The sequence below is a fragment of the Gymnoscopelus braueri genome (assembly GCF_963280865.1).
Source record: "Gymnoscopelus braueri genome assembly, chromosome: 19".
Classification (NCBI taxonomy): Eukaryota; Metazoa; Chordata; class Actinopteri; order Myctophiformes; family Myctophidae; genus Gymnoscopelus; species Gymnoscopelus braueri.
The window spans coordinates 10,930,323-10,955,035 of record NC_137621.1 but is presented as its reverse complement, the minus strand read 5'-3'; the positions used below and the strand labels follow the sequence as shown (position 1 = coordinate 10,955,035).

General features: G+C 44.5%; 1 protein-coding gene across 6 annotated transcripts in view; it reads left to right on the top strand.

Moving 5' to 3' along the window:
* Window positions 1-24,713, top strand: part of tiam2a (TIAM Rac1 associated GEF 2a) — a 171,881-nt gene that overhangs the window by 72,754 nt on the left and 74,414 nt on the right. For 3 of the 6 annotated variants that reach the window (XM_080414416.1, XM_080414419.1, XM_080414415.1), the window contains exons 2-4: window positions 14,441-14,526; window positions 17,698-18,450; window positions 19,225-19,753. In XM_080414416.1, coding sequence (XP_080270542.1) covers window positions 17,705-18,450; window positions 19,225-19,753 — 1,275 coding nt within the window. In that variant the 5' untranslated portion in view covers window positions 14,441-14,526; window positions 17,698-17,704. Of the gene's footprint in view, window positions 1-6,648; window positions 6,746-14,028; window positions 14,144-14,440; window positions 14,527-17,697; window positions 18,451-19,224; window positions 19,754-20,748; window positions 20,824-24,713 lie in introns of those variants that run through there. The other 3 variants (XM_080414418.1, XM_080414417.1, XM_080414420.1) reach the window with 3 other exon arrangements.

Below are 24,713 nucleotides of genomic sequence, written 5' to 3'. Positions count from 1 at the left end.
ACGTATGGTTCAAAATAAATGATGGAGAGCTTGATGGTGCAGTGAACAGACTGATGGTGATGTGTTCCACAGAGAGTTGGATGGGATTTCACTGCAGCACAGCTAATGAGGTGTGTGTGTGTGTGTGTGTGTGTGTGTGTGTGTGTGTGTGTGTGTGTGTGTGTGTGTGTGTGTGTGTGTGTGTGTGTGTGTGTGTGTGTGTGTGTGTGTGTGTGTGTGTGTGTGTGTGTGTGTGTGTGTGTGTTCGTGTGTGCGTGTGCGTGCGCTCTCGCGCGCTAAACAGCTGGAGGACTGCAGGTGCAAATCAGCATTCCATCAGTTTCTCTCCTAATTAAGCAGCTTAATGGGCAGAGAAAGGTCACACACACTGTGGGTGTCTTTGACCTCAAGGTATCTGGCTTATTCACTCTGTGAAATAGAACTCTGTATCTTTAGATAGATTACGCCTGATTCATACTTGTCGGTTTCTTGCGGTATGTTGAATAATTAGATAAGAGCGAGAGAGAGAGGGCGAGAGAGAGGACGAAAAAGTGCTTTTGAGGCAAAGAGAAAAGTAAGTCATGATTAGTTGCTGAAAGACCTTCATTTTCGCTGTCGTTTTTTTTTCTTGTACCTAAAATAGCTGATCCACAAGCTCAGTGTGAGACACGAAGCGCAACTAAGTATAAATCAGGCATTAGATTTCTGCCATGGTGTCACAGTTCTGGTGTCAACAACCACTCTGAGTGACATGCACATGCTCTTTCATTCTCCCCACCTTCCTAAACTACTAAAACGCACGCACCCACGCATACACATACACACATGGACACACAGCAGTCAGGCAGATATGTAGAGAGTGACACCCCCTTGAGGATGTTCTGAGCCGGTGTCACTTCTTCAGAACAAGATATGACGTGTTTACACCCTGTTCCTGATGTTGTACGTCAGCACACAGAGAGACACACACACACACACTGGACAACGGATGTAATTCCAATCCACGCTCAATGCCTGGCCTGTGTGTGTGTGTGTGTGTGTGTGTGTGTGTGTGTGTGTGTGTGTGTGTGTATGCCAACAGATGCCAGTAGATCTGAGGGGAGCATTGCTCTCTGGGAGTTTTGGGAGCTGTCTGTCTGATCAATCTGTTACCGACAGTAGCAGCAGGACCTGAGAGAAAATAAGATTTAACATACTAGGGGGAGGATGGGTGGTTGATGCGGTTATGAATCATGATTGTGTCTTAACGTTTTTACACATTTTTCACATTCATGCTACTTTGTGTGAACTTCTACAGTTTACAAATGAAACTTAGGGCCACGATGGTGTCTTTTTCACTTATTATGACATGCCCAAAATAGGGATGCCAGGTTGAAAGTGGTTAAGAAGAACAAACCCTAAATGTTTGAAACCCTGACAACCCCCTGACGTTTAGGGTCATCAGCACTAGTTAACTAAACAAAAGACCTGTGACCTTTTCCCCTTTTGGATTTAGCTGAATTCCATCAGTCTGGTGTCTCTGTCCCTCCCCCCCTCCCCTCCCACCCTCGCTGATCTCATCATATTCCCTAAATCATTTCTACATGTCGCTGCATGGTCCATAGTTCTGGGCGTGTCAGCTTATCCATTTTGGCAAAAAAAACAAAAAAACGCAATTGAGGCAAATTTATAAATCCCCAGATAACGTTTTACGCACAAATGGCTCTCAGCGACAGAGACTGTGAATCCCCTTGCGAGAAGGATAATCGATGACATGAAATTATAAACAGCCTGCCTGCAGCCGGCGCGTCAAATGGATCAGCCACGCCGTGTGGCATGATGCTGGGAGGAAAAAGTTAACCTCGCATCAACACCTTCCTATCTAGGCCTGTCACAATTATTACATCATCCTCTAATCGCAATTATTTGAGATAATAGCATGAGATAAAAGTCACTTCGTGACGTGCTGTAAGCTTGTAGATCAGCTATTTCTGCTATTTTTACATTTTCATGAAAGTATATTATTAAATGTGTCAGTAATTCACATCTGCCCTGTGCAAGTTGTGATTATGAAGCCTAAAAACCAAACAGAAATGTAAAGTTGTATTCACACGTTCCAATGTCAACGCCAATGCCAGAAACACAATTAAATCGTTAATCGCAATTATTTGCGTGACAATTAATCATCAACTTTTGTAATTTTTGTAAATTTGTAATCGTGAGAGCCCTATAATCCTCTCTCTCGCCCTCTCCTGGTTTGTCCTTCCTTTCTTTTGGTTGCATTCCACCGGGGACTACCACCACGGGAGGAGTTGTTTCTCATGGAAAGTAGTTTTTTGTGACATTAATTACCGTAGACGTAATGAGATAATTTCCCAGCTTATACTTCCTCCCCTGTTTAACGCCTCCTTCACAAAATATTTTACACATGGGAAACTAAAGTGCCCGCCACTCCCAGCAGTTTTCCAAGAGCAATTACATGCAATTTAAGGCATTTAAAAAGACACGGGACACATGCGGAAGTAGTCAGTGGATAATGGATTATTAGGTGAGTGCATGGACCTCTGCTCCTCACACTGGATTCTTTAACCACTTAACCCCCATAATGGTTGAGCCCCTGGTTGAGTTCCTCAGGGCTCTGTACTAGTGTATGTTCTGTTATTGTGGGGAAAGCTTTTGCAGAAAATAGCCGATCGACAAGCTTGATGTGTCGTGAATGTCACTTTGGACAAAAAGTAACACTAATAATAATTCATGATAATAATAATTAATAATCGTGGCGTGTTTTGAGCTTGTAGATTGGTCATTTTCAAATAGCCGATTTGTTTAAAGTGGTTAAACTGACGTTGATGCTATATTAACACATTTCGCTGGCAGACCCCCTGGAACCCACCTCGAGGACCCCCTGGTGGTCCCTGAACCCCACATTGAGAGCCACTGCTTTTAAAGGATCAATGTACACAAAAAAAGTCAGATATCAAAATATGTCAGTGGTTTGGACCTACCCACCCTAAAGGCTAAACTCACGTTGACCTTTGTCTAGTGTCTACCATTCTGCAAGTTTCTTTATGACTCTGGGGTGGTTTGACTGTAATTGCTGGGTCGATGGGAGGAGAGGTGTGTGTGTGTGTGTGCGTGCGGGGCGCTATCTATTGATGGATGCATCATGCTGAATGTCACAGCTGTAGCCTGTTACACTGTCATTTCAAAGGAAGGGAGTGAGCGGAGTCACAACAGAGAGGGTATCAGAGGGTGTCAGAGGGCATTACAGGGTATCTCGCCTGGCTAATCAGGGTGGCGTCATTGGAGATCAAATGCTAGAGTTGGGTAATGCTTTTGCTGATGCACTGTTTGAACCCTATAGTGCAAACCCTCCCAGTCTGTACAGAGTCTAGACGACTCCTCCACAATCCATGTCCTTCTGAGTGAGTAAAGACGCTCAGTGTGGGAGGAATGGGGGAGGCCATTGTTTTTTTGACTGGCGCTTATGCAACCCCATAAGACGCAGAATTCAGTTTATCAATAGTCTCTGTTGTCTCTGTCGGGTGGAAACCTCATATGTGTCATATGTCTAGTTTTCAGGATTCAATTGCAAAAGTAGCAGATCCACAAGCTCGAAACGTGTCACTTCGCGCCAAATTTTGAAAATAGCCGATCTACAAGCTCACAACGCGTCGCATCGCGACGCGTTGTGAGCTTGTAGATCTGCTATTTTCAAATATCCGATGCGTATAGGTTTTAACTGTGCTCATGTGGCCTAAGTTGCTGCTTTTGGGCTTTTTGGTTTTCCTTGACCTGGTTGCTTATTTCTCTCATAAAATATGGCAACACTGCCTGTAATTAATGAGTCCTCATTAACGTCGGCCGACAGTTTGTGCTGAACTAAATAATGCCAACAGACTGCCAGTCTGTTGAAGTCTGAAGTAGTCTGAAAGTAATCTGTTTGGTGGAGAGTCACTTTAAAGCAGAGCTACCTGCGTACAGAGTGATTAGATGTTCTCCCTGCATAGCCTGTCAAGGATGCTCTTAAGATCTTGGTAATTAGGGGGTCAGACGTCAGATCATTTGGAATTAGACCCAGCACAGCACCTGCTTCTTGTATGTATGAATATGCATGCATTACAACACTTGCCTTCCTTTTCTTTCACTCTTCTTTCTCTCCTCACTCTGTGCTCTTCAGCTCCTTGTTCACTTCACTCCTTTTAGCAGTGCTCTTCCAAAAGACAGACAAAGGCCATTGATTTGAGGAGTCCAGGCCGGGCCGCCGTGGCTATTGTGTTCTCTGACAAAGTTAGCTTGGTGCTGGTGAATGTTGTGACCTGTGTCTGTGTCTGTGTACCACCGGTCTGCCAGCTGCTCTCTGTCAGCAGAGTGACTCTGTTGTGAATGAATACTTGTTAAACCAGAGCTTCTTTGAATATATCGTGCTCCACAATATTCAATCTCTTAAAAGGCCTGTGATGCTTTTCTGAATGAGTAGAAATGTGTGCATTCTTTGGCCAAAAGTTTGTGTTCTACTTCAGTGAACCCCACGTGCCTCAGTGAAACATGTTGAAATACTATAGTTTGACTCATCACGAATATCTAATGAGATTAACATTCATAAAGTCAAGGGAAATACTTAAATATCTATTATGTCGACTATTAGTCCAGGGCTTCCCAAACCTTTCCATGTCAACGACCCCCAACGGGCCCCTATTGTGAAAGAAAAAAGCCGATCTACAACGCGTAGCATCACGACCCATTGTGAACTAGTAGATCGTCTATTTTAGCTATTTTAGAAAATTGATATAATAATTATTAATAAGTAATGATGACATGTGCCAGGTTGAATGTTTTAAACTAGCACAATAATCTTATATAATAAAAAAAAAAAAATCAGATATTGTTTATGAACTGGCCCCCTGGGGACACTTTGGAAACCTGTGGAATAGTGCAGTGGTTCTCAACCAGTGGCCCTTGAGGTGGTTCTAGGGGGTCCCCAGCAAAGGTGTTAATACATTTTCACCCCTTTATCCATATCGTAAAAGTTGGCTATTCAAAAATAGCAGATATACAAGCTCACAATAGCAGATATGCAAGTTTGTAGATCTGCTATTTTTGAACATTTTCGAAAAATCTTGAAACTGTTGGAATAATTTTGTAGATTTTTTTTTAATTTTTTTTTAACACAAATCTTCTCTTCTGGGGGTCCCTGGCACAAAACATTTTCAGATGGGGGTCTGTGGCCAAACTGTATATCAATTTAGGGGTCCTTGGCAGGCATGAAAAAGGTTGAAAACCACTGGACTAGTGGAACAACAGCCAAACTCCTCTGTTCTGTCCCATCCCTACCAGATCCCTTTGACTCAGTTTTTCTCTGACACAAACGGCGAGCCTGCGACCGACCGGGGGGCGGGGGGGGTTGAACTTGGGAGGAAGCGTCTAGCACGACTATGGCCCGTCCGGTTCTCTCTGATCCGGTTCTGATCCTGTGTTATGGCGACCGTGTGGCTTTTCTCAGCGGGTCCACTCCGGTCGGACTGCGTTGACCACAGCTATGCGACGGCGGGCCACTAACAGAGGCATGTGTGTGCTTTCTGCTTGCCACAGACACACAGACAGACAGCGGTCACAGCTTTGGCTCCATGGTGGATAAAACGCCACATTTTTGGGAATTTTAATTCCAAAGAATGTCTGGACGGATCATTATCTTGTGCTTTTAATGACCTTTTCTTTCTTTTTTTTACGCAGAGATAGCAGGTTTTGGGCTCTCTGTTGTATCACATAATAATAAACCCTGGTGTGGTGTCCCTATTCTGGGGAGAACGTTCGCTGAAAATAGCCGATCTTGTAGATCGGCTATTTTCAGCGAATACAGGCCAGGGGAAAAAAATTGCGGGACCTAGTATAGAGCCCTGGGGGACTGTGGTCAACGAAGTATATAGGGTTTAAGTGGTTAACTCTTGTCATTTAGAGCCCTTTTCTTTTTTTTGTTCCCCTTTTGCTCTCCCTCCGACACACGAACACACACACACACACACACACACACACACACTCTGTTTCTGTCCTTAGCTGCCTGCCTCCTTAGCTCCTTCTTGGGGTCAATGTGGTATTGAGGGTCAGACAAGAGCCCCAGTCACTGAGGGCCCCCCCCACCCCATCCATCCCCACACACCCCCCGTGCCTCCCAGGCAGTGTAACAACCATTATAACCATTTATAACGCCAGCTTGTCTCGCCCAATGGCCTCAAAAAGCCACGGAAAACCAACCGCCGTTGGCTGCAGGCAGCGAGCCCCTGCATCCTCCCTTGTCTTGCCAACGGAAAAGTTGGATATAGGAAAACCAACCAACGCTCCCGAGTGTTGGGCAGTGGAAGTTCTTTTCTGTTATTTTGTCTGTAAGGACTCTCTAAATGGACAAGAGGCTATAAAAATCATCTCTGCTTCTTTTTTTCTGAGGGGACTCCCTTCATCATCGGAGCAGTTTTCACTTTTCCCCCTGTTATCCTATCAACCCCTCCCCTTCTCTCTGTAGTCGTCGTGTTGCCCCGGGTTACACCGGGGAAGGGCTGTGATTCGCTGTGGTCAGAAGCCGGGAGGGAATTTCCACGTGTGTCGTGGACTGTGTGAGTCAGTCAGTCAGTCAGTGTGTGGCGCGCAGCGTGTGTGTATGTGTGTGTGTATGTGTCAGCAAGTCTTCATGGAGAGAATCCACTTTGTGATCAGAGAGCCGCTGCTGCTGCTGCTACGTTCTCTCCTTGCCTGCTCTTCAAAGAGCTTCTAGATTAAAGCCCGGGACAGAGAGGTAAGAGGTGTTTTGGTCTACGTTTTATCTTCCTCCCTCTCTTTGTTTCCTCTTATTAGCTGGATTAAGGTGGCAGTCTGAAGCGTCAAGAAGTTGACGGCGGGCTTGTTTTATGTCCAGATGAACAGGTGTTGGCTAGACTGTGACTGTGTGGCTGCATGGGCTTTTGATAGCAGTTTATGATTCGGTTTGTATGATAGGGTTGTGATATATAGTAATATGTGATACGATACAATAGGCTCCCTCAGCTTGCTGCAGAAGCTCTTGTTGTGCAGCCCGCCATAGATGTTGGTGGTACTGTTATGCTGTTAAAGGTGACCTTTCACAATCTCAGGAGACCTTGTTGTTATCGCGTTGCCGTGAGGTTCAGTGTAGTCAGCATTTTAAGCGTGCTTGCTTATTCATGCTTGCTTATTAATTTAGCTCCCTCACCAGCTGATCTTGCGCTCTAATTTATGCACACGCTCGTTCTCTCTTTCTCTCTCTCTCCCTCACACACACATGCATACATACACAGATTACACACACACACACACACACACACACACACGCAAACGCGCAGGCATAACTGGGCTCAAGAGGTACCACCCAGTCTATAATTTGTATCCCATGATAAAGTTGGCAGAAGTACTATTCATGTGCCTTTAACCACATGAACTATTCCGGGGGTGAGCATTCAGCGAAAAATAGCAAATCTACAAGCTCACAACACGTTGTCGCTGTGAGCCAAAGAGACTTGGTACAGAGGGGGGGGAAAAGTAGAGTAGACCTAGTATAGACCCCAGGGGCACACCGGTCAACAAAGTATAGAGGGTTTAAGTGGTTTTAAGTGGGGACGCATGGTATGGGAATGTGTTTAGAGATGTTGTGACTGTCTTGGCATCGCTCTTAGAGGGGCAGCGGGCGAGTGTATCTGTATAAATCATTCAGACGGCGCCATGTCACTTTTGGTCGGGCGCCAGGCGAGCACCGTCCCTCTGAAATGTTATAATGAAAAACTCAATAGGACAGTAACAAGAACTTTGATGGATGTTCAGTGGCTTTGGCAATACAGTCAAAACCTTACCACAACGTAATATGGGCTTACACAGCGGGGGTGATTCATAGATAGAACTTTCTCCTCATAAGGAAACGACCGCAGGACGCCGTAAATCTCATTTGTGTGACACGACTCAACAGTGGGATGCCCCCAACCCCCCCCCCCCAATCCAGTCTTCGCTGTGTTTACGCTACATGACTTCCTGTGTTGTTGTTGACGTGTAATAAACCGCTTCGCAGCTTGTTTACGCAGCAGTTCTGTTTAAGCTTAAGCTGCAACTAAAAGAGGATGCAGGATAGGGTTGGCATCCTTCAGGATTTGAACGATTCCAGGTTCCTTAGTGATTCCCACTTAATTGTCCGATTCTTCTTTATAATTTTTGATAAATTCAATCATACATACAGTATCCCTTACTGTAGTGGTTCTCAAAGTGAGGTGTAGGGACCCTCTGGGTTTCTTGAGGGGGTTTTAAATGGACCCTTACAGGTCTGTAACTATTTTGATAGTGTACAAATGGAACCAAAGGGACCCGTAAAGGATCCATTTGCAGGGGTTGACATTAAAGTCTCAGAGGCACAGGTCATGTTCTACATGCCCAAAGGTCATGCCCACTTATCCGAAAAGAAAAATGTCCAAAATAAAATGATAGGTAAAATTTTCGCTTGTAGAAAAACAATTGTGTGAAGTCCAATCTTTAACTGCCGAGTGGCGACAGTCACCAGAATGGGTGCAACTGTTTGTTTGTGAAAAGGTAGCATTGTTCTTCCCAAATAGCCAATAATACTTAATGAAGACGGAATTCACTTGCCCGTCGGGCAACCTGTATTTACTTGCCACAGGCAGTCGGGCAAGCATTAGCGTCAACCCCTGCCATTTGGCTCCACTCTCAACAAGAGTTATGGTGGTCCTTGGAAGTTAAAAAGTTTGAGAACCACCGGTATCGTAGTTGTGTAGCAAGATGTGAAGTTCCACACATGCCAGATCTGACAATGTGATAAAACCCGGTTCCGGAAACAGTTCCGAATGTGAGGGAACCGCCGATGATTCCGGTTCCTCAAATAATGTCGGATCCGGTTTCCCAGCACTGGTGCACGATAACGTGCACAGCTCCTTCTTTTAGGAGCGGGTCGTTCCCATGCCAGAGGAAGGTGATAAGAAGAGAAGTCCCCTGGGGATGGCGTGATTGGCCCCGACTCTCAAACTGGCACTGATAACAGAACATGATCTCACGCTTTTTTTGGCGGACAATAGAATTAAAAAAGAAAGCAAGAAACTTGTTTATATATTCTATTAATGTATTGCATCATCAGATTACTTAACCCATTAAAACTGGGAACGCGTCTGTGTAACCACTGACACCATTATTTTTATTATTATTTATTGAAAAATAGCAGATCTACAAGCTCATAGCGCAGCACTCGGTGCCGTGCTATGAGCTTGTAGATCTGCTATTTTTCAAAATGTGTGCAAATCTTTGAATATATATATATTCTTTTAAAGCAAACATTTAATTTTAACTCAAATCTTTGGTTCTGGGGGACAGTCCCTGGAACTAAATATTTTGAGATGGGGGTCCGTGGCCAAATATATATAATTTTGGAGGTCCTTGACATGAAAAAGTTTGAGAACCACTGATATAGCAACTTAGAAAAAACGTTGTAGAATCGGAACCTCAGGCCTTAGTGGGTTAATGTATTACATCATCAGATGACTTGATTGAGAACAATAGATTTTTTTGCTAAAGCCGTTTACCATATTGTTGATTTTACGATTTCTATCAAAAACCAAATACATAGTTTCAATGTGGAAGAAAATATACCCCCGAAAGTCTTAATAATAATGGGTTCATGGTATGTTTGTTGTTCTATAGGGGGGGATTTGCGAAGTCAAAATGTCCAGTAAGCATTTTTCTTATCTCCAAGGTGGTGTAGCAGCACAGTGTGTTCATGAAGAAACTGCACCAGCAGCAGTGTGTGGTATTTTCTATTTTATAATGTTGAAGGCAAGCCTGGCTCTCCAGGGGGGGGACCAGGCTTCAAATGCACCTTCAACAATATCAAGGCTCTCATTAGGGTGCTTTTTCACATGTTCCTGTGCTTATCCCTCAGGCTAAGCATAGCCCGGGGCTGCTTTAGCCCAAGTTCACTCAGTTGCCTAGAAGCTTCTCTAAGCCCTGGGCTAGACTAGGTCACATTTTTACAGTTAACCACTTAAAACTTATATCGTTGCTGTCGGGCAGAAACCTCTTATCTCCATATTTAAACAGTTTTTTCACCCCCCGTAAATTAATGCCCTACGTGATTATACACATAAAAGTATCAAAAGTAGCATCTACGAACTCGAAACGCGGCGCGAAGTGATGCGTTTCGAGCTTGTAGATCTGCTACTTTTGCTGCTTTTTGAAGTTGAATCCTGAAAATTAACAGTTTTGGACATAATGAGGTTTCCACCCGACAGAGACGATATGTTGACCGGGGTCCCCCAAGGGGTTTATTTATCCTTGGTCCCCTCCTCTGTTCCCTCTGCAGTCTGCACCAAATCTCTTGACCAAAAATGAGCTTGTAGATTGGCTATTTAGATTGCGTATCATGACTTGCCCATAATAGGGACGCTAGGGTTTCAAGCACCGACCCCCTTTCACACCCCGAAATACTCAAAAGTCTTTGTTGTTAACCCTAACCCAGAGCAGGGCCAACAAGTCCAGGGTTTTTAACTCAAAATATGGCAGTATAAATAAACATGCCTAGCCATGGGCTAAAATCTCTACTAGACCCGGTGCTAAGAAAGGACTTGAAGGCACCCTTTTTCTCTCAGAGAAGACGTGTGTCTGATGTTATTTTTTTTAAATCACTCTGGTGGTTCTTCTGCTGTCAGCGACATCCCCTCTTCTTCAACTGTGTTTATACTCGTCTTGAAGTGTGGGCCTCTGTCTCTCTCGCTCTCTCTCTCTGTCAAACCTGAGACACCCTCCCTCACCCACGCGCCTCCACCAGACTAAACACGTAGTCACATCCGTGGGAGTCGTCCGGGGGCAAGTCGGAGAAGAATGCCAGGTCACGGGGGGGCTGTCGAGGGTGGGGTGGCGTGGCAGTGGTCTCTTGCCCTCTGAGCAGATGGCCTGCAAAGGAGGCCTATTGAGGAAGAGGAGGCACGGTTCAGAGTGTGGCAGCTAAAAGGAAGACTTGTCTTGTTGTTCTCTCCTCAAAACAGGACCACAATGCACCAGTTCAACCCGCAGCAGAAGGCAAACGTGCGTGTGTGTGTGTGTGTGTGTGTGTGTGTGTTGGCAGGCACGCCTTTTAAGTCTTTTCATGCCCTCAGCTCTTCTTTAGCTGAATAAACGTAGTATGGGACGTTGAAAGAAAGCATGCATTGTGTCAGTTGTTCGGACATCCAGCTTTACGCTGACTCTTCAGCTGCTGTCACCGTCTCTACTTGTTAAAAAGAGCTTTGTTTGTGTTTTGCTTATTCATGAAGAAGAGAGACCTCAAGCCCTTTTCCTTTCACTGTTTCACTTCCAGATGCTATAAGCGAAATAATTCTAATTCTCGCTAGTTGTTGAGACTCATAACGGCGGCCATAGCTGAATGGGTAGAGAGGCTGTCTAGGAATCAGAACGTAGGGGGTTCAAACCCCCCCAGTCCACCCAGTGTCGAAGTGTTCTTGAGCAAGACACACAACTGCTCACTTAGTGCTGTGTTAATGGCATCCATTCACTGCTCGTAATGGTTAGGATGGGTAAATACAGAGGACAAAATTCCATGTTCCATATTCCAAAATATGTACAAATATACTGTGATTAAAAAGAAATACCCCAAAGAAGTGGGGACTAAATTTAATGTGTCAAATGGTGGAAAGAGTCGGTGTGTTAGACATCAGATGGAAGAGTGACACAACATGATCCAGTCATGTGATCACTCCCGTCACGCCACGTGACGGGAGTGTTGTGTTGTGTTGTGTAAGTGTGTGTTTGTGTGTGTTCACTTTATATATCACACTTAAAATTCTGCCTGTTCTGTGTATACTGTGTACATGGAGGGGAATGTTTGGTCATGAAAGAGAGTTGTAAAGTCCTTGCGAAGTCATGGCAATCCATCGGTCAAAACGTGTATGAATGCTGTTGACGACTATGTTAATGACTGGTGTTAGTCTAATCCTCTGAACAGATCAGAATACTAGTTCAAGTTCATTACCAAGCCAGCACAGGCCACTGGCCAAGTTCTGCAAACTGTCAGAATATAAATAAATAATGTTTTAACAACTTAGACCCGCTATACTTAGTAAATTTGATCGAGGTCGGCTCTGTACTTGGTCTTTTTTCCTCTACACCAGATCTCTTCACCGAACATAGACGATTTTAAAGCTCACAACGAGACTCGTTATGAGCTTGTAGATCTGCTGTTTTCAGCGAATTTTCCCCCCCCCAGAGTAGAAATGCTAGTTTTCAAGTGGTTAAGTCCATGGTTGCCTCTGTTGCACCTTTTTATTAAACTTATTTAACCACATGAACCGTGGCATCCTTACAATGTTTTTGGTAAATCTTTGAAAATCACACGTTGTGCGCTGGTCATACGCTGAAGTATATTATACTACTGGGGAAGTGGTTAAAAGGGAAAGTCTGGTTAGTGATGGTGTTATTGATTATCATCAGAATCCTGCCCATGTTTTCTTGGCATTTACCCCGAACACTGGACTTGACCTTTTGTCCCGTGTTTGAGTTTTGACACCTCTAGTCCTATATTTGCGGTACTCTCGAATTCGATCCGCGTTAAGTCCCCTGGTATGTCCTCCTTGGCCCATGTGTGTGTATACATAGACTCATGGACAAGAGTCCATTTTGCTCAGTCAGCTCCGTGTTCCTTAATCTCACCTCTCAAAGTCAAGGTTCATCCAAGCAGAGAGAGATCAACTCTGTTAATGCTGTAGATCTCTTAATCCCGAAGGTTACGGCTTTTGTGCAGTTGGGCTATTTACACTGTATCCTTGATTCCGCTCTCACACAGACACGTGCACACACACACTGTATTACTATACTTGTGAGGACATCAACATTTTAGGACGTTGATTTCATGAATGCCATTTTTACAATTTTGGGGCAATTTAAACGTAAGCCTAAAGCTGAAAAATAGCCGATCTACAAGCTTGTAGATCGGCTATTTCTCGGTGCACTAAGTATAAATCAGGCATGAATCTTATCTCTAATCCCTTAATCTAACTTCTAAATGGCTAATCCTAAACCTAACCAACCAGAATCTAATTGTAAACGTATCTCGAAAATAATTTCAACATAAAACCCCCCCACAATCTTCTTGTCTGAGGACCATGAAAATGGTCCTCACTTGTCCATTCCTCATATTGTACTATACACACAAGTTCTCACAAGTATAGTAATACAAATACACACACACGTCACACACACACACTGTACGTTTGCTGTTAGTGCGATGCGAGCCACCTCGGAGTGTGAGCTACATGTGAGCGGTTTATTTAAACCCTATTTAAACTTCTAAATGGCTAATCCTAAACCTAACCCCAACCTTTTTTCTAATTGTAAAAGTATCTAAAAAAAATAATTTCTACATAAAACCCCCCACAATCTTCTTGTCTGAGGTCCTCACAACGTCCATTCCTCATATTGTACTATACACACAAGTCCTCACAAGTATAGTAATACAAACACACACACACACACACACGTCACACACACACACACACACACTGTACGTTGGCTGTTAGTGCGATGCGAGCCACCTCGGAGCGTGAGCTACATGTGAGCGGGTTATGTTACACACTCACACACAGCGGAGTCACGCTGCTTCCTAGAAGACAGCCGACGCGGCGGCAAAGAAAGCCCTCCAGTCGTTCCTTCTGGTTTTGGAACCATGCCCCCGGTCCGGTGGAGAGTGGAAAAAAGAGGGAGAGAAAAAAAAAGCAGCAGTTGGAGCTGGAATTCATGTTTAAAAATAAACAGCCGGGGTAAACTGTAGACTGCTTTCACAAACTTTCCCAACCCTGATCAAAGACGACGTCACTGAGTCGTGTGGAGTTGGAAAAATGCGAGTAATGTTTAGCTTGGAGGCTGTGCTTTTAGACCTGGAGGTTTAGCCCAGGAGAAGGGGTGGAGACACACTTTCCTCCACAGTAGTCACAGTAGTCAGGGTGCCAGTCGACTGGGTCCTTCTCTCCTCAGACCTCGGGTTAACTGCACAAATACAGTAGCAGGGTGTGTGTCTACTGGAAGCTTCCTATTGGTTTGGGGATTTGTTTACTGCAGTAGAAGAGGAACCAGATTTTTTTTTTTATAGCAAAACCGTTTTGCATATCAGACTTGTAGAAGAAGTACGGTCCTCTTCTTCCAGGTACAGAACAACATCGTCAGCATCTCGGTAGTGTGTGAGCTGTGGGACTTTTTCCCTCTTATTGGTATCTTCTCTGTCTGTATTATGTTGTGATGTTCAGAAGACTGGCGACAGTGGTACTTGCTTATTAAAATGTCCTCTCGGCTCAAGCTCAAGGATTAGGTCTACTCTCTAATTGGCAGACCTGTTATCAGCCATGGCTGTTCATTACAGCAGACAAGCTGTGTTTCTGTGACAGAGAGACTGATGATCGCTAAACCCAGCCTCTCCCTCTCTCTCTGTGTTTCCTCCCTTCAGATGAGCTTCACGGTGAAGCTGAGAGACGAGGTGCAACGAAACATGACCGTCTGTGAGCTGCACATGGATGAGAGACACTAGAGCAGGTGAGTCTGAAACACGCTTCCACAAATCGGAGTGCAACTATCGATCGTTTCCTCAGCGATTATTGTGTCATTGTAAGATGTCTTTGGGCTATTTTGGAAAAACTGTGAAAATGTGTGTAAATCTTTGAATATATATATTTTTAAGGCAAACATTTGTCAAATATGTTGTTCCAGGGACCTCCAGAAGCAAAGAATTGAGTTACAAATGTTCGCTTTAAAAATATATATATTCAAAGATTTTACACAAACGTTCAAGCTTTTTCAAAAATAGCAGATCTACAAGCACGCTACGCTGCGCTATGAGCTTGTAGATCTGCTATTTTTGAATAGCCAAAGTATAAAATAATGGTTCTAGCTCAAATCTAAAATGACACACAGATGCGTTCCCGGTCTTAAAGGGTTAATTGTATAATTGAGTGTAAAGTGCATGGTTTAAAAAAATATATATACATTTTGTATATATCAACGATTTGACACAGAACATCTAATGTATTTTAATATTCAACTAAATCGATTAATCTCATTAACCACATGAGCCTTAATCCATGCTTCGCCCTACAGCGGTGCTGTGCGAAATTGCAAAAATAGACAATATCTATAAGTTCACAACCCTAAAATCAATTGTTTTTTTTTAATATTCAACAAAACTTGTTGCACCTCTACTTCCAAATGTTGTTGAGATACTTGGCATGCTGCTACTGGAGACTAGACTTGAAGACGTTGAAATGTGTTTTTTACGGTTGTGTTTGTTTGTGGTGTTGTGATGTAATCACACGGTGCGGAACAGAAGCTGTGGTACGGTCTGTGACGCCAGGCCAGCCGCCCAACCAACCAGATTTCTGTGTGATCAGTGTTGCCAGGTTTTTGTTTTGAGATATTTTGGGGCTTTTCTGCCTTTATTGACAGTACACAGTGGATATAGACAGGAAACGGGGGGAGAGAGAGAGAGACGGGGAGTGACACGACAAAGCACTGCAGGCTGCATCAGAGCCTATAATGTGGTATCCGCCTGGACCACTAGAACAGCGGGCGCCCCCAGTGTTGCCAGGTTTTGCGAGAGAAATAAGTAACCAGGTCTAGGAAAACAAGCCCAAAAGAAGCGACATTAGTAACCACTTTAAACCTATATACTGTACATTGGCTATTTGAAACAAGCCGATCTATAAGCTCACAACGCGTTGCGATGTGTTGTGAGCTAGTAGATCTGCTATTTTCAACACAATCTTGAGATTTTTGGAATATTTTTTTCCTGACATTGTAAACATGGTCCCTCCCTGAAGATAGTTTCAGATGGGGGGTACACAGACAAATACATATTAATTTGGGGGGGGGTGACATGAAAATGTTTCACAACCACTGGTTTAAACAACATTTAGGAAGCAAGCCCAAATAAGCAACTACACTTTTAGAAACAAGCCCCAAAAACCGCAACCCTGCAACTACCAATATTTACAAGCGACTTCACAGAAAAAAAAACAAGCCCAAAGTCGCTTGCAATAAGCGGACATGGCAACACTGGTGACGATACGCTGAGCGTAACCTGTTATGAAAAATGTGTCTGGTCACGGCTCTCCATCTGTAATTTAAGAGCGTTAACAGTGGTCTGGAAGGGATTTTCTTTACACTGTCCTGTCATACATAACAGCCACATGGCAGCTTGAAGCGCCTTTTGTCACACTTGACTCTCCATAAAGAACAGAGGGATGGACAGTATGGTAGAACTAATTATCCAACATTAAAGCCTAATGCACGATGCAGTTAGAGACTGTCTGTGGTCTCCTTTACACATTTGGATGACATTATTATAACTCTATACAGCACTGACAGCAGTGTCCCACTGTTGTAGTCCACCCGGATTAGGCAAGGCGAGGTTTTACTTGAATTGCACATTTCAACGAGACAAGTCGAAGTGCTTTGCATAAGATAGTATGCATTAAACCACAGAGCATTAAAAGTGCACATAACGGCTGCTCACAGACAGATAAGACTCACAGACACACTGACAGGGGCAAAAACAATCCTGGCCGTGCCAGACTGGCGCAGATAATACAAAATAAAAGGAAGTGAAACAGAAAAATACGAATAAAATTACAATGCACCAGGAATTATAAAAAAAAAGAAAGAAAAACGCCTCAGTTTAACCACGTTCAAACCCTATTGTGTCCCTATTAATTTCTTTATACTGTAGGCTAAAATATTCAAAAATAGCAGATCTACAAGCTCACAACGTGCCAGTGTGCTGTGTTGAGAGCTTGTAGATCGGCTATTTCCCCTCATTTCGTACAACAGAATATATAGGGCTTCCGTGGTTTAGTCATTCACAAAGTGTAGTGTAATCTGTAATGCACATGTTCAGTACCAGCCTGTGGGTTTGAATTATGTGTCATAACTCAATGTTATGGCACCAGGCATGGAGCTGGGAACGGAGCTACCGTAGCTGTCAGCAATTTACTATACAGTCAGGATAGTCATCTATCTCTATATAATGTTTTATGTATGATATTGTACAGTGCAATAATGATTTATGTAGAATCGGTGTCATTCAAACTGTCACTTATGTGGCCAATGTACGAGTGACTAAGACTACTGTAGTTGTACTACAAATATGATGGATACAGTCAATAACGCAGCAACAACAGTGGTTGAATGTATTGAACATTCAATGTATTGTAAATGTGTGATTTTGTCATGCTGTAATTTTGTATAGCAGGGGTCTTCAACGTGTTCAGGCCAAGGACCCCCTAGCTGAGAGAGAGATGAAGCAGGGACCCCCTCCATATTGTATAAAATTGTGTTTTAGATAAACTTTTTCTGCTCTTTTTTTCCCTCTACACCTATAACTCTTTGCCAAAAATAGCCGATCTACAAGCTCACAACGCCTCGCGCTGCGAGGCGTTGTGAGCTTGTAGATCTGCTATTTTTGGCTAAAGTTCTCCTCAGAAAATGGATGCTAGGGTTTAAGTGGTTTATGTAAAAAAAAAAAATCCTATCATACAAAGGTTTGGCGGACCCCCTATAGTAACTCTTGAGGACCCCCTAGGGGTCCCGGACCCCCTGTTGAAGACCCCTGTTGTATAGAATTACACGCAGCAGGAAATGAGCTCACAATCTCTGGAGTTGAATGTATTTTTTTGCCAAAACATAAACTCATTATATTTCTGTCTTTTCCAGGTAGAAAATGGGAAACTCCGAGAGTCAGTACAGCATCCAGGGCCCGAAGGGCACCAGCTTTATTTTCCCGGGGAAACAAAAGCCGTACTCGCTGAAGTTCCGCTCCGCCACCAAAGACGATGTCCTGTCCCCTCACACGTGGTGGAAAAGCACTCCCGGGGCGTCGTCGTCGGGGTTCAAGAGCAGATCGGTCGGACGCGGCGGCTGCCTGTCGCCGCCCAAAGGCCGCCAGCCTTACTCCGCCCGCCACTACGACTACGTGACCAAGGGAGCGGCCAGGGCCAGTCCCGGCCAGTGTCGCTGGCGCGAGTCCCCCGGCCGCTGCGTGCCGAGGAGGCGCGCGTCGGACGACGACTACGACGAGAACCCGTACGGGGCCGACTCGCCCAACGGCCACGCCGCCGCCAACGGACACGGTGACGGCGGCGGGCGGGGCGGCGGCGGGTTAGAGGAGCAGAGCAGCCCGCGGGTGGTGATCAAGAAGGACGGCAGCCTGCGGGTGGAGTTCACCAACACCTCGGGCAGCTCGCTGCTCCTGGACGAGGCCACGGGGCCCGTGCAGCTGCTGAAGTTCTCCCCCAACCTGGAGTCCGTCTCCACCGCCAGCCTGTCGGACTCCGGAGGCGGCGGCGGCGGCGGCGGCGGCAGGAGGCCGGGGGAGGGAGCCCATCGGGGAGGAGGTCCGCCGCCGGCGTCCACCTCCTCCACCGCCAGGACCAGCAAGGGCAGCTCGCTGAGCTCCGAGGGATCCTGGTACGTCTTAGAATGTCACTATTATTACATAGTCGCCTGATGGCTATTATCTCTCTTCCCGGGACTAGTGAAAATAGCCGATCTACAAGCTTGCGACACGTTGTGAGCTTGTAGATCTGTAGATTATCACTACTTATGAAGTTTCGTTTTTTAATGTATATTTTTGATTTTTTTTAATTAATAATTGTGAAAAAAAGAAGAAAAAAAAAGAAAAAAATATATATATATTTTTTGTTATCAATTGTTTTTATTATCATATCAGCAATACAATTATGTTTGAATGGATAAAATTTTCAACAAAAACAAGATACAAACACATACACAACTTAAAAACAACACAGAAGGTTAATTAAAATAATAAAAAACAAAAAAATTATTGAAAATCTTTTGAAATATTTATATATATTTTTTAAATAAGATGTAAAAAAAAGGGATGGTGTGACCCATAAAAAAAAACTGTTTGGGAAACACTGCCTTGACCCAACCTGAAAACCACCTGGGCGAAACACCTGGGAAATAGAGTCCCGATGTGTGAGAGTGTGGGGGGGGTGGCATGTCTGGGCATGTCGAAAGTTGACAGAAACCTGCTGCGGTTCATTTGGAAAATCTGCCTATTTATCATCGGTCGATTGATAGGAGCACCACTATCTAAAAGCCAAACAGAAATGTTATTTATGTTTTCCAGTGTTCAATGCCAGAAAAACTAAATTAAATCCTTGATCTCAATTATTTATACGACAATTAATTGACATCTAAAATGTTCACCCCCTATAGGTACGACTCTCCCTGGGGTCCCGGCGCGGAGCTCTGTGACCAGGACCAGCCCAGGACGTTGGATCATCATCACCACACCCCCGTCCACCACCACCACCACCACCAGCTGGAGTCTCCCCCCATGTCCATCACGGACCTGTACAGGGACCCCAGCATGGCCGCAACCTTCCCCACAACAGCCAGGGACCTGTCCTCCCAGTTCCAGGAGCCTCCTCCTCCTCAGGGCCACCACCAGAGGCAGCACCACCACCGCGCCTCCCTGGCCTCCGTGCTGGACTCGCCGCTGGAGGAAGGGTCTCCCCACCACCAGCCGTACTCCTCCTACACCCTGCCCTGCCGCAGGCCCAAGGCCCACACGCTGACCGAGGACCTGGACCGCTCCCTGGAGCCGGAGCCCGACCAGTACCACCGGTACCACGGGCAGCCCTGCCCGGAGTTCAACTTCCACAAGAAGGACTCCATTAAGAACCGCATTCGACGTTTCAGCGACTGGACGGGGAGCCTCAGCCGCAGGAGGAGGAAGTCACAGGTGAGTTTTGATGATGATGATGATGATGATGATGATTTGGTACCTGCAGTAAGATTCCTCTAGACCAGTCTTGACCAAGGGTTCCCAAGCTTTTTAGTTTTAACTCATTCACTGCCTGAATTATTTCTGTCCGCGTTTGCCCACTGCCAGAGATTTTTCATTGAAAAAAAAAGGAGCCGAGATACAGAATTTTTAAGTTTTAAGTTAACAAGGAAGTGGATGGGAGTCTAGATCTTCGAAAAATCATATCTCCTTGGTCTTTGGGTCAAATTGAGAAAAAAAAAGATTTAAAAAAAAAAACGTTTTTTACGTCCTAGGCAGGTTTGGTAATTGGAAAAAAATACGTTTTTTACGTCCTAGGCAGGGAATGAGTTAAGGACCCCCAATCTGCCCCAGCATTAGGCCATGAGAGTATTCAAATAACCATCAGTCATTTAGCTGGGGACCCCCTGGAAGAGGCCAAGATTTAATATATATATTTTTTTTCGTTAAAGGGAACCGTTTCTGAATCGTTAATATCCTAAAGGATCCCAACCCTACGTATAATAGAACAGTAACACACAATAAGTGTAAGAATAAGTGCTATTTATCATAGCAAAAGTGCACTGCATCGTTGTGTGTGTGTGTGTGTGTAATGTTGTTTTGTTGTCGCCATGTGTTGTTGTTTTGTTGTCACCTGCTCCGTGTCAGAATTGGTATGCATCTTGTTTCCCTGTATTTTCTACCTGCCTTGGAGCAGAAAACTGTCAGCTTGTTAGAGAGGAAGAATACATGGATGCCAGCCATGCATGGAGCATGAGCCACAGCGGTTGGCCTGGGCTGGCATCAGGCCTGGCCTACACAACAAAAAAAAGAAAAAAAAAAGAAGTGACTTCCTTCCAGTCCCTTCCCCCCCGGGCCTTAGTAGCAACAACAACCAAATGTCTGATGTCACAACAACACAGTGGGGTGACGTGCTGAGAAGTGCAATGTTAGTGGCAGAACAAGGTGTCGTCGTGTCTTTGAAGAGAGCAGAGATGAGAGGTGTGAGACGTGGACGGTCCGTTGAGGAGCTGCTCGACGGCTACTGGGTACACGTTGGACATTATTATTATAGCATGTCGATGATGCTTTTAGCCGGTAGATTAATTCCTTATTGACATATGCATGGATTAAAGTTCTCAGTTGCCATGACTGATTTCAGTCATTTGGATTCAAGCCAGCATGTCTTCTGTGAAAGCATGTTGTGCGCTGAAAATAGCATATCTACAAGCTCACGGCACGTTGCGTTGAGCTTGTTTTGGTTATTAGTTATTTTAAGATTAAAGAGTGTTTGAAGTGATCAAACTAACAATAGAATACATGTGAAGAAGCATCTTCCATAGACAAGAACGGTCTCAGAAATGTTGATGAGATTTCTTCAACTGGTTGACTGTAATGTGGAACAGCAGCAACATAGGTTTAGAATGATAATACCTAAACCTCATCATTAAACTTTCAGTCATGAGATTTTATTTTGCTTTATTCCATGTAATCATTATGTTGAATATAACAGCTGTTAACACAGTATGGTACGTCTTGAGTTTTCTTTTACTCATACTGTAGTTGCTTGAGTCCATTTTCAATTTTTTATCAGGGTTATTATAGGATAAAAGTGTTTATTGTGTAACATTAGTTATTTCTGGTGGACCTCGCCTAAACCCTGTGATAGATATGACTGCATTGGGCAGCCGCTATCCCACGTATTGCACATCATTGAGAAGGAGTGTCTGAGAGGAGTGGATTTGCATGATACAGAGAAAGACAGTTGAGAGAGCAGGACTTCTCCTTTTAATAAATGATGTCATGCTACAGCTGATGACATAGGACTGTTTGGAATATAAAACAGTAACCTGTCTTGCTTGTATTTTTTTTATTACTTAACGGCAGCATACAGCGTGTAAATGTTTTTTTTGCTACAGAGATGCTCCTCTTAATAGCTTTAATTTGGCATGAGAGGTTTGTTTGATCTGAGCTACAAGTCAAAGCCCCAAACAACTCTTGTGTTTGGGGCTTGAAATCAAGCCTTTCTGCACTAATTCGTTTTAGCTTCGCCTTTCTAAAACTTTTAAGAACATTGTTACGGCCGTGCCGAGAGAATTGCCGTAAGCCTTTACAAAGCTCTGGTAGAGTGGAGCCAAGTCCCGGCAGAAGATTTAACACGCATGCACCCCCCCCCCCCCACCCCACGTGCACGCTCCTTCTCTGCTGTTAATGAATGACTCATGGCTGTTTTTGGCTGTTTGCTTTGCTCACACCCTCAGAGAGGCAATCTGCTAATAGGGATGGGTGCGTTCATGTCTGCAAACAACAACAACAGCTTCTCTTGTCCCTAAACGATGCCCCCTACTTGGGGGAGGGCATCCCATAATTAATTTAACCACCAATTGTATTGTGAAAGAAACATGGCAGAAACATGATCTACCTATTAGCTGACCATAGCTTCTTCTAGTATGCATGTTTGTGGAGAAGTCGGGAGCATTTAAAGCCAGCATTTGACATAGGAGTGTATTCAATTTGACCTCAGTACTCTTTGGGGACTCAGCTTTCAGTGTAAATTAGCATTGTCCTCTTCTGAGCCCCCACTGTTCACTGGATAACACTGTTAATCTGTGGGCTTGTGTTTGTGCTTAACTCATTTTGGGATTAGGTTTGGATCCACACACAGATTTACTTCATTCCACAGCAAGAATACTGATAAAATAGTATTTTTCTTTCATTCTCTGACATTCTAGAAGTCACAGAGAAACTTAAAGAATTAGAAAACTTGTTTGTCCCTCACTAGAATCACATTTATGGCCAACCGCAAGTCTCCGTAAACCAATTTAATGACAAAAGCAGTTTGTCAAGTTTTTAAAACGACACAATACTGCCTCATCAAAGTTGGTTTGGTGACTTTATACACTGTCAGATACTTGCATGTGTGCTTATACTATAATCACTTTGCCCAAATCCAGCTCAAGTGGAGTTAGGAGATTTTTGACCAGAGAATGTGGAGATAATTGTTACGTCCATCATTGATTAGGATGACGGAGTTGGAGTTAAATGGTTTGGCCGACAGTTTGAGGATCCAACGGAGTTGAGAGGTTTAGTCAGAAGTGCTTTTTAATACTTTTAATTGGTTCAATATTTGTAAACCCTACGCCCACACACATGTAAAGGGTGTTCAATAGCACTGATTTATTTAAATGTTTTCCTTCACAAGCTGTGGACGCTTTGGGTTGTCAGTGACACATCCCCAGCAGAGCGGAGCTCAGCATAATTGAATTGGGTGTGAGTGAGGTTGCTGGATTCTTTCCCGTGGGTTTTCCTGGGGGACAGATTCATGGCCCTTAACAACAAGACCTTGGGGTTTTCCTCCCGTCTCTGAAGTCTCTGAACTGGGGTTTGGAGTCTGGGTTTCCTCAGCCCTGCCGGGGGCCACTAACTAACCCATGTGGCCGGTAATATCTCCTAGGTCTACTAGATCACACTGCCTCCTTTCAACGCGTCGACCAAAACCAGCCGCTCTTCTTCCTTCCCTGTTCTGGTTCCACTCCACCTGGACTCCAGGGCTCTGTTGTGGGTTTAAAGGTCACCCTACGACCCCGGAGCCAAAGGCCGAGAGAGAGCCTGCTGCTAACGAGACGCAGCTGGTGGAGAAAAGACCTGTGGCTGAAAGGTGGAACGAGCGTAGATGAATTATGGAGGCTGACGAGAAATACCAGCCCTGACTTAACCCTCCAAAACATTCATTCATTCATTCCTTCTCTGCGTTGATTAAATACTCAGACGGATGGCTTGACCCTGAAAAGTCTGTTTTTGTATTTGCTTCCACGCAATTAAATATGAGAAGCAATAATGTTTTTTCCCCTCCCTTTAGTAGAACCGAGAGCCCTCATGATTCATATTCACTGATACGTAAACAAAGAATGTACACGTATGCAATTTTTCGAGCCCTGGGCTGTTGAATTAGGTCACCGAGAAGTGCTTGCACAATGCCAGGAAGAAGAACTAAGTGGAATATTATTAAACAAAGGATGAGCACGGTGTGAAAATGTGGTGGAACATAGACCGAGACACGAGACCAAACAAAGACGAGCGTGTTGGATCTCCAGCTATGGCGACAGAGACGGAGACATCTCCGCTCGCCTGGGGGGGGGGGGGGGGGTAGAATCGATGCTGCGAACTTTATCGAGTGCAGGATGAAAGGGCACAATTCCATCACGGGGTCCTCTGGGGGAATGAGAATGCCACGGCAGACCTCGGATTAAGACAACGTTGTCTGAGCCCAACCGTCAAGGTGACACGATGGGGAAATGCGTCCTGGTTTCTCAGCCGAGGAAAAGGGTTTAGAGGTTAGAGTTTAGAGGTTGAGATTGCCGTGCTTTGAAGAAGGTTTTAAAGGTTTAACTAGATTTACTTCCATGGTTTCTTGGTGAATTTCACAGCGTCCTGGTAGCATTGTGTGGGGGGGGGATAGTAACCCGGTCACTCCGTCCTTCCATAATCCAACTCTTATACTGCGTTGACACTGGCAGCGGCAAAAACGGAAAAAACGTCCAAGTGTGGTCAGCCACGCTCTTGCTGAGTCGCCATTGAAGTGTTGCTCCATACAAGCATGCGTCCATGTGTGGTAGCGACGAGTGAGAAAATATTTAGGAAAATATAAAGGCATGTGTTATAAAGAACAGGGAACTGGCTGATGGCAAGAATGCGTTTCCCCCCCATTACAAAGCAGGAATGGAATTGGGTGGAAAGAGAAAGAGAGTGGAAATGATATGACATTATGATTGACACTTCACTTTCATTGGAACGCTTTTTTTTTGTGCTTTTTTTATCTACAAAAGTGTGGCGTGTCAGTTTGTTAATGCTGCTGGCTTCCTTTTGAAAATGGCTTGTCTCACTGTTCGGATGTGGGAGGATTGGGGTGGCGGGTGCCCTGTCTGGCTGGCTTCTGTCG